The sequence below is a fragment of the Pleurodeles waltl genome, chromosome 6 (genome assembly GCF_031143425.1).
Source record: "Pleurodeles waltl isolate 20211129_DDA chromosome 6, aPleWal1.hap1.20221129, whole genome shotgun sequence".
Lineage (NCBI taxonomy): Eukaryota > Metazoa > Chordata > Amphibia > Caudata > Salamandridae > Pleurodeles > Pleurodeles waltl.
This window is the reverse complement of record NC_090445.1, coordinates 1648935839-1648946806: the sequence shown is the minus strand read 5'-3', so window position 1 is coordinate 1648946806 and position 10968 is coordinate 1648935839. Positions and strand designations below refer to the sequence as shown.

The window sequence follows — 10968 nt, the reverse complement described above, 5'->3', positions numbered from 1 at the left end:
TTAGAGCGGAGACAGACAAATGTGCTGGCTTTTGTCTCCTCTCTGACTGCACAGTTACATTGTTCGAGAGGGGCTGCCCATTGTCTGTGTTCCCCTAATGGCGCACGAGGTGCCTTGTGGTCTTGACTGTATACATTGCAAAGTCCTCAAAAATATTTTGGAATTTTACCATTGGAGCATTTGGCCTGTGGAATGATGATGCCCCATGGCACAAATTACATTTTTGCATTGGGTCCATCTTGCATTGTATCTAACACCTTTCTACAGATTAAGTTGTGTTGTTTGTACAATGAAAGGCAACTGTCATGGTCCATATTTTTCCATTGACCTAATTCAGGTTTGCATTACAATGACTTGGAAGGTCTGGAATGGTGGATTTCTTTTACCTTTCAAGGAGCACGTCCATGTGTGCCTAAAAGACTGATAATGCATCCAACCTCGCTATAGACAGGCACAAATTTCATTGTAACTGATACTGAAATTTATCTGTCAGTCTTGTTTTTCATCCATCCCTTCCTACAATAGTCTCTTTATAGCCTTCTTAAATATCTTCCATGCTCATGCATAATAACTGTTCTTAGATTTGTGATGTTTTATTTCTTGTTTGTATTCTAGGTTGCCAATTTGCATGCCTTGGAAATTAGGTATTTGTATGGTACGCTATCACAATACAAATAAGGCTTTTTGATTTTTCCTTAAGACCTGTAAAGTGGTTTGTGAAGAATAAGGGCATCTAGGATAAGGTTATTTAAATATCATCTGGAAATGTTTTAGCATTTAACGGGAATCATTGTATCCTAAATTCTAAATCTGAGTGCCATGCATGTGATTGTGCCCCTCTTTACATTGAGTTGCAATTAATTCTCAACAGTCCTCAGAATATTACCTTTTATGAATTCAAGCAGAGGGTATTTGGCACCATGTACATCAACATTGGTATGTAGCTTTATAACCTACGTTTAAAGTCTCACTCTCAGATGTGTAAAAGAATGACCTGTTAAAAATACAAATAAAGCTACACCTAGCTAATAGGTTACCAAATCATAAATAGTACATTTAAAAAAAACTTTTTCGCATTCGCAAATGGGACAATTCTGTGAATCAGCCCCATTTGTGTACACAAACAACGCTTTGTGCATGTGGCCATGCTGCCTTTTTAATGGCATGAAATTGTTTACCATCTGTAGATAATCTACTGTTGTGCAAAGGGCAAAAAACAAATCTTCTCTTCTTTCGGATTGGATGGGAGTCCATATTATTAATAAAATTTAAATGCTATTTTGGCATATATGATAAGACATGTTGAGTTTTTGTTTGATGAAATCCATGAAATTAAGATTTTTTTTTTTTTTTTTGATTTTAGGTGGAAATTGAAAATTCTTATACGTGACCTGACTGCTTCCAATTAAAGTGCTATCTGATAAACTCTACCATCATCTCCCTGTGACATGTGGTTAAAGGGACATTTTCAATAATTTGGCAATGCACATTGCACTTTTTCCAGATCAAGGTGAAGAGGTCAGAAGCAGCGCGCTTTCTAAGGATAAAACATGGGGTTGATAAATGTGCACAAAGAACGTTTAGATGACGTAATAAAAAAAACAGCCCATCAGCAGTCATGAACATGTGGTATCACCGAACTTGAACAAATATTAAAGGGATTGTAGCACACCTCTGTGATTTATTGCTGTTAAAATCACCAGTTTGAGTAATTAGTACTTACAATTCTGTACCACTGCAAACGTTTTTAATGTTTTAGTGTTCTCTCTTTGATTTGTAACTAAGAAATCCCTATTTCCATTCTAAAAGTAATGCTGTTGCTAAAGTTTTCACTTTCTACATTGTCAAAATTACAACTTTAATTCGTCGTTGACAGTCCTGTGTCGCAGAAACCATTTTCTGTAACAATCACAAAATGAAAACAGACTAACCTGCTTTCTCTTTTCTCTGATTTTGACATTCAGTATTAGAAGTTTTATAACCTCACTTGTTTGCAGGCAGCTCACTGGATTCCCATATGACCTGACGTAGTGATGAGTGGAAGGGTACCACTAGCTGAGAAAGCCATGTCGGAAGGCTATGCCAGGCAGCGTTACAGGGACACCTCCTTGCTTATCTGGCAGCAACAACAGCAGAAGCTGGAGAGTGTGACACCAGGCACCTATTTGAGTAGGAGCCGGAGCATGTGGTACTCTCAGTATGGAAATGAGGCAATATTGGTACGGGATAAAACCAAACTGGAAGAGCTCAAAGACACCGGTCAATCAAAATTTTGCAGTGTAATGTGATCATGTACTGTGCAAGCAAATTAGTATGATGATCGCGACTTTTGGGTAGTAAAATGATTGTGATCACAGATGCACCCCTATAGATTTCCCAATAACCTCACCTACTGTTAGGCTTGTAGAGATGGCAAGCAGTATTTTATTCTAAAAACATTGGTTACATGGTACAATTGTGTTGCCAATGGCAAAACTTTCAATTACAATCCTTCGATACCCAAGTCGAGTTTTATATTTAAACTGTATGGATGTACGGGCACATTGGCTGTGACGTGTTGTATATCACCAAGCCTTGGCTCAGTGTTAATCTTCTAATTAACCTATCAAACTCCTCCTCTTATGTGACAATATGGCACTTTTTAATTATATATTTTGGTTGATATTATATACATTGTTTTAAATGGATAAGCTAATGATATTCATTCTTGCACTACATAAATTGTGTTATTGGAGTATTAAATGTTGCCCTCTTTTTTTTTAGTATTGATGAATAAGAATGAAAATATTTTTCTTAAAGGGAATGTGTTTTTGGTATGTCCTGGATTTAGAACCGTTTAGAGCACTTTGATAAACTGATATGTGGAACGTATTAATATAAAGGATCTAACCACGTCCTATCACCATGCAGCAAAATTGTTTACAGCACAGTTGAGGCATTGGCAAGTTAAGAACCTGCATTGGCAATAGCGGCAGTTCTTCTAATAAACTAAGCAGAGCTAACGCAATTCAAACAAACGTGTAGAAAATAAAAAGTACTGTATAAAGAGATATTACAATACAGAGCCTGTCCACATCGTGGCCAGCTACGCACTGCTGAAAGGAAATAGCAGTTTTTAAACAAGCAGCCCATTTCCAAAATGTATAACAATGTGCACTGTAAACTTTTTTGTTTGCTAGACTTAAAATGTACCGAATAATTGATCACCTTGGGGAAGTGTGTAGGTGAGGAGGTTTTTTGTCTAACTTTTCCTCTAAATTAGTGTGTCAACCTGTAGTTATGCAGATATCAATACCTCAAGTGTTTACTCCTGAGTATAAATTGCTGTTTTTATCGGCATTCTGTATAATGAATTATGTTTAGTAGATCAATGTGCTTGCCCTAAAATGACGCGTTTTGTATTTTTTAACTTAAATATACAGCATAATGCATGATGTTCATAGTTCAGCTTTGTGTATACCCTAGGATTAAAAAAAATAAACAGACGAAGCAGCACGTTTTCTACACAATGTGGATTCCAAAAGATGCTGTTATTGTAGTAGATTTAATGATGAAATTCCATTTCAACATTCAAGTGTTTGGATGTTTCAAAAATATCTGTGATGTTGGCTATGTTGATACCTTTGCATTGCATATCTGTTAAAGCCATGACATTTCACAATGAACAGTATTTCGTGCACCTGAGCTAGTCTGGTGGTTTGCATCCATGTGATTTTGAGTCTATGGTATTGTCAGTTGTGCCACAATAAACATCTAATGATGCTACATGAAACTGGTTAATATGGTTGCTGCGGAGCCCTGTTTAAGATTCAAGCTTCAGTGACCACGATAATTAAAGATGACAATTAAGTTGCACAGTGGCACTAATACACCCATCATATTTCCCCTCCAGAAACTCACCGACTTCCTTGGCCACTGTGAGAATATGGTGTTCCTCGATTATACGCAGTTTGTGTGATAAATGGTAACGTTGGAAAGGGGAACGTTTGGGTACCAGGCCTTGTTTGCATGATTTTAAAAACTAAAACGAAAAATGGATCAGTAAGTGATAAGTGTGTCACAGGTAAAATCACGTTTGTTCCATACTGCCTTGGGGCAACTGAAATTAATAAGGAACTCAATATTTGTTACACAAAGAAGCTGATTTAGCCAGGATGCTAACTTTGGAACTTACCATACAATGAGTAGAGTAACTCATGTGTCTTGAGTCTATGCCACTTTTCAGCAGCAAAGACGAGTAATGAATCAACCCAGAGTGGGAAGAGGAATAAAATCAATACGATGATGCTTACGATCAGACCCAGTACAAGATGTTACAAGGTTGGTGAAGTCATCAGGGTTTTTCTACCAAAGTGCAGAAGAAATTCGGAAAAATTAGCACAAGCCAGATGCTTTTCTGTATAAAAAGACAATGTAAAACATAACATTTGAGTGAAAGCTATTCCTCAGATATTTTGACATTTTACACTCCACTTAAATCTCTATGTTACATCTAATATGCACTTCCCATGGAAAATATGAAGATTGGGGAATGAGCTTTGTTTTTGATGGAAGTAGTGCCTCCTTTCCTTGCAGAACCACAGAAGAAGAACAAAAGAAAGATAGAGAAGTACTACGGTAGTGAAGCTAGAGAGATGAACAAACTTGCGGATGAGAGTAGTGTGAGAAACAAGCATTGGCAAAGCTAATAGGTATTGCCTTTGTCAATTATTTTTTACAGCAACACAAACATCATGGTGGGGGAAAGAAGTGTCAATGAAAATAGCTGACAACTAAGAAGGAAAACATAGATGAATATGTAAAGTACACATAAAATATCTTTGAAAAAAATCACTAACAAAGCCAAATAGCTATGCACAAGTTATTCGTCTTTGTTAATGTATTTTAGGTCTTAGTTTCACAGTGCATGAGCTGTCTCTAAGAGAGGTATATTCAATATGTGGGTGTCAGCCCGCCCTTAGACTTCCCATCTGCTGGCTCCATCAATGCTCTCGTATTCTTTCTTCCCATTTGTCCATGGCATGCATGATAACTCTGCCTGTGTTAACTAATTACTTCAGTGGTTCCCAACCTGTGGTCTAGGGACCACTGGGGGTCCACAAAGCCTTCTCAGGGGGTCCGCGAGAGCCTAGAAAATTAAAAAATATTAACAAATATTGAGAAATTAGGTCCCCAGCTTCCAGTAATGACTCAGATGGGGGTCCCCGGATTCCAATGATGATTTAGTGGGGGTCCCTGTGTTCCATTAATGTTAAAGTGGGGGGTCCACAGAAGTCAAAAGGTTGGGAACCACTGAATTACTTAAATACCAGTTGCTACTATCCATCCAGTGCCCCATTTTAGGAAATGTTTTAGGAACTACATTTTTAGTTTTAATCACAGGTGCTCTAGTGTTTTCAGTCGCTGTAAGCTCCATTTCTGTAAACAAGCTTGTAAATCTTGTTCTTATCTCATCACATTTGCCATGCATTTATAGACTGAGATCAAATGTCAGATACTGGTTTCCAAGAGTGCCTGTTTACTTTTCTTTCTCTGACTTCAAAGTGAGATGATTTTTTAAAATAAGTATCTGGCATGAAATAGGTATGCATGATGGTTTGATTATGTGTACACATTACCCTCCAAAACCTTTTTTACACCACATTAAGTTTTTCAGAGGCTATACAAAACACATTACAGAGTATCTAAATATGTGACATAAAAAGTGAACTATTATTACATGTGGTATCTTCCCCTAAATTCGATTACTTTAAGACACATATATGCATCCACATGTGTATGTGTCTAGATATTGTCTACCTCCGTTAACTTAAAATTAATGCCAGGAGTGGCCAACTAATGACATTTTGATATTTTGGGAATTCCACTTCTCACTGTGAGCATTGTGTCGTCTGAACCTCTTTAAAAGCCAACTGTATTACGACTTAAGAACTATGCTATAAACAAGAAAGAAATATGTATTTTTTTTAATGGTGTACACAAGCAAACCCAATCAAGTTGCTTCTGCAATGTAGTTAGTGCGAGGAACATTTTATAATATACAAATAAGCCTAGCAATTAGTAATGGCAGAACGTCACTCACGCCCTGTTCTCCCTCGTCAGAGGTTAGCTGCAACTATCTCTGTTTCATATTCATATGTTCTGACTAATTCATCACACAGACTCATGTTGGTGCTAATACATCTCGCTCACTGTAGTTGCAATTTAATTATTTCCAAATATTTGCTGTAGGTGTTTTTCAGAATGAAAATTGGGTAAGAATTATTTAAATATAATTTAGTCCCTACCTTGCCCTTTTAATTATTCTTATTGATATACACATTCCGTATTTCTTCGTCCATCAATTACAGTTCAAGGGATGGTGAACATCTGTGGTTTCCAATTTGTCAGACAAGTTCCAAAGTGCATCAGGCTGTGCAAATGATAAAGTAATTGATTGATTCAGAACAAGTAATACTTATATTTTTTGTACAGCTGAGAAAACATGGTTTTAAAACACAATCTGTGTTGGTTTCATGAAGCTCTGAGAAATAATTTTAATAAAAAAACATGAAACAGAAAGTAACACTAAACCACTTTAATTGGTGAATATGAATTGTGTATATTTAGACCACTTGAGGAGGTAGCCATGTCTTGTCTAAAGCAATCATATGTGCTCATTCTTAGGGAAGAGACCTGACAATTATGGAACTTCGAAACCACGTTCGGGTCTCTGCATCGGCTCAACAGCATGTGATTCTGGGCGAGTCACCTAATCTCCCTATGCCTTCAACAAAGAATGTGTCCTTGTGTAAAGTAACTGGTGCTCATGTAAAGCACTCTGATTCCTTTTGGTTGTATTCATTCTATAGAAGATTGCAAACAAAAAAAATGTGAAAAGCAGAGTCAGGGGAGGAGAGGGACCTGTGTACAGCAACGGGAGTCAGCAGGGCAAGCAGCAGTTATCAGGGGACGGGCACCCTTGCAGGCAGGCACTAGGAGATTACGTGATTTGCTCCTGCTTTAAAGATGTTGAGTTTACTGCAATACAATACAATTACAAAAAAAGTATCTCTGCAGGCATGGGGGGTGGAGGGCAGTGACAAGCTGGGAGGAGAGAGAGAGGGCCTGCAAATGGAGTGCTCATTTGTAAATAAAATAAAAAAGTACCTGCAGTTTCAGTAGCCAGTGGGAGGACACTGGCCAGAAGCCAGTAACCAGAAGCTGTTCTTGGTGCAAAGCTCCACCCCACGCCATGGACGGCAGGGCAGGAAGTGAAAGCAGATGATGTGCTGTCCAATCAGAAGCATGTAAATTAGAGTGACGCTGGAATCAACAAATGGTAAGTTCAGGTAAGGTAGAAGAGACTTCGCAAGCACATCGCAAGTGCTGTGCAGGCAAAACCTAAAAATAGACTGATGAACTTGTTTTCAGAATACTGTGAATCTGCAGAAAATAGTGTAGGAGGCAGAGGTGCAGAGACTTCAGCACCATCTGTGCATCAGGGGCAACAAGATTTAGGAGGACGACGACTATTAAGCCCCTGGGCAAGCAGGAGACTCAGTGAGGGCAACTGCATGACAAGGAAGAGGATACTTTGACAAGCCCAGACAAAGAGGAGAACTAAGAGAGACAATAGACTGAGGAGTGGTAGTTTCTCAGCCATCCCAGTGAAGTGCCAAGTCTTGCCATGACCCAAGGATGGGTCATGACTTATTCTGGTGGGTTTCAGGATAGGGTTTGCCATGGGCAAGGTGAATTGGATGAAACTGGCGCTTTGGAAGGATGCGCCAAGAAGGAGAAGGAGGCAAGCACTGACTATTGAGGGCAGTTTTGGGGCTCTTCCATCCCCACCTCCATTATGTAGAAAGGGAGGTGGCAATTTAAGGCTCTCACTTTCCCCATAAGGGAGAGTGTAAGGAAACCTTCTGGGAGTTACTCTCACTGGATATGTTCTTATTTTGTGTTACATATTTTATATTTGGTATTAGGGGAAATGAGTTTAAATGTAAAATATGTAACACAAAATAGCGCACCTCCTGGAAGCCCTCGTTGGCCGTCCAGAACACCATCGAGGTAAAATCGGGGATGTTTTAATCCAACAACTGACTGCCCCCTACACACCTTCCATAGTGTTACAAAAATACGTACTATTTTTTAACAAATGGGAAGAGATGCAGAGATATACAGGCAGAGATACAGAATAAAATGAGGGCTTCGAGGAGGTGTGCTGTGGCCCCTATTTCATTGAATCGAAGCTCTTTTGGATAAATGATTATGTCTGGAGTCATCCCTCAAAAGTGTAGATCTTGAACAAAATTTACATGGAACGGTTTTTAAATGCTTTGAACCCTAATACCCAGCGATGACTGCTCCAGCACAGTAACCTGACCTTAAATGCTATTGAAATAACTAGTGCATGTTTAAGAGTACAAGAGGGAAATGTGAAAATGGAGTAAGGGCATCTTATGCGGCAAACCGGTTACAATCAAAGGGGTAATAATAGGAAAAAGTGGGTCCTTTTGGTATAGTAGCTTAGAAGGCTTTATGGGAAAGAGTCACTCAACTAGATGCCTCCTGACCACAATGTGTCATCTGCTTGGATTGGGGGCCACATTACAAGTTTATGATTTAAAATGAGGAGGGTGAACCGATGGAAAAAGTCCTAAGAAGAGTAACCTATTGTTTGGTAAGACCCATTCTGCCTGTTTTTGTTCCATACAAGTAGTTGGAAAGAACACTACAGCTTGGCTGGATACAGGTTGCTGACAATCAGTTATCCAGGGGCATTTGTAACACTGTGTAACACGACAAATAGTGCCTAAGCAGAATGTAGTGATCACATGTTCAGGGGGACAAGTACTTCCACCTCCATGGGCAATGTTCATCTACAGAATAATTCTTTGATCAACTAGCCTGCCAAATCTTGGGTAGTCACTAATCTGACTGAAGACTGAAGCATAGTTGAAGAGGAATTTAGAAATATATTGGTCCTGGTGGCAAGATGCTACCTTCCCAGCCACTACATGTACTCAGGTCGTGCCAATGCCCGAGGACGGATCATTGCTTAGCCAGATGGGTATCTGGCTATGGCATGATGTGGGCAGGGTGAATTGAGCAACACAGCAGCTACAGAAGTTAAGCCAAGCAGGAGAAGAGAAAAAGGAGAAGTTTTAACCTCAGGACACTTACTCAGGCAAGTACTGAATACTGAGAACAGGAATGTTGGGGCTCCTTTTCCCCATTATGTAGTACAGAGAGGTTGCATTTCAGGGAATTGAGTTTCCTCGCAAAGGGAAAGTGAAAGGATAGCCGCTAGGAGTTAACCTGACTGGGATGTGTGTTTATTTTATGTTACTTATTTGTTTATCCTCATTTCTCCTAATACCACCTAGCTGCTTTTTCTTTAAGGTATTCCTGGACGGGGCCAATGTCGAAAGAGTTGGGTAACAATGCTTGAAAAACAGAGCAATGCAACAGGTTCAGGGGAGGTCAGAGCAAAATGGTTACCACCTGAGAAAAGAGAAGAAATTTCTTTTAATAGAGACTGTGAACATTTGCTTTTCTAATAATACTAGTCTGGAGTAGAGCAATACAAGAATTAACCTCTTATACAATACTTAAAAAATATCTGTCCTCTTGTTGGTAAACCAGAACTGAACCCAACAACATCCCCACATATGCACAGGTGTGAGCTTATTTTGAGTATAGCTATCCAAAATGTGTAATCTGCTCCCGAATAGAATACGGACCACCATTAGCCATCTAGAATTCAGGACAGCAATAAAAATGTGGCTTTTCCCAAAATCAAGAAACACTTGAGTTTCATACTACAGCAGAGTTCTATTCCTGCTCACAGTTGTCGAAGAAAACTTTCAGCTTTCATTTGAGTCTGAAAATGTATTTATTAAAATGTGTGAATCACACAAAAGAGATGGAGCAGTGGATTCCAAGCATCAGCTAAGAAGTTGAGTTCCCCAAATGATGGTAGGACTCACAATTTCAGTCATATTTCAGAAGGCTCCAGAGCTGGTCACATGTTTAGACGTTTCACTATTCTAGTGAGCATGTGCATGGATGAGCTTGTGGCAGTGAGAGATTCAATAGGAGACCGCTGTCCGAGGTATTGACGTGTGCACTGAGTTTTACAAGTGAAGCATTTTTGAAAATCAGGCTTTTTGATGGTAACAATATTCCTCTTAGCAGCTATGAAATGCGGAGCTACCCTGGGATGTATCTAATCTTACCTGCAACTCCCATTATATTTATATTCCAGCCAAGTATATGATCATTGTGATTACCAAACTGTGTGGTACTAGCTATTACATAAAAGCCGTTTTTTACGTATGACATAATATTCTATTGAAATAGTCAAGACTTTCTCATGTTCCCTTTTCACCGAGCTTCCCCAAAACAAATATTTACAAAGAAATAGTGTAGGGCAGTGCCGCAAGTCTATTTCCTATGCTGCCCTACACCAATTCGAAAGGGCAGGAATGCACCATATCTACTAGATACAATGTATTCCTGTCCTTTAAGCAAACGCCGGTGCACAATTTTATGCCTAGCGCTAAAACAGGCATCCTTGCACCATGATGCAAAGGTGACTGTATTGTAGGTAGGATTGTTTTTGTGCAGGTAGGTACACCTTGCTGTGCAAAAACAAACCATAGAGGCTTTTTTCTCTTTCTATGTGTGCTGCAGAATGCGGAGGTGTACAGCTTTGACGTATTCCCAAGTTTACATGACCTTGTGTATCTGGGAATGCATCAAAACCCATGGGTGTTGCATGGGGAAACCCACTGTAAAGCCCATGGGATAGCCCTCTGGTGCTGTGTAAGGCAACGCAAAGTGGCTTTGCGTTGCCTCGTAAATATGGGTCTGCATTATGCACGGCTGGAGCGCCCAAAAATTTGATGCACCGTACATATGCCCCCACATTGCCCTAGATATCCTGCCACCCATACATGGGATTTGTCCCCACCCCAT

General features: G+C 39.4%; 1 protein-coding gene across 1 annotated transcript; it reads left to right on the top strand.

The window, feature by feature from the left end:
* Positions 1-1897: 1897 nt before the first annotated feature.
* On the top strand, positions 1898-2414 carry BRD3OS (BRD3 opposite strand). The gene has a single exon (XM_069241571.1). The coding sequence runs from the start codon at positions 2034-2036 to the stop codon at positions 2286-2288; it is 255 nt and encodes an 84-aa protein (XP_069097672.1). The 5' UTR covers positions 1898-2033; the 3' UTR covers positions 2289-2414.
* Positions 2415-10968: the final 8554 nt, after the last annotated feature.

What these genes read in the sequence shown, in the direction of transcription:
- BRD3OS (XM_069241571.1), top strand. Translation starts at nt 2,034, where the DNA reads ATGAGTGGAAGGGTACCACTAGCTGAGAAAGCCATGTCGGAAGGCTAT.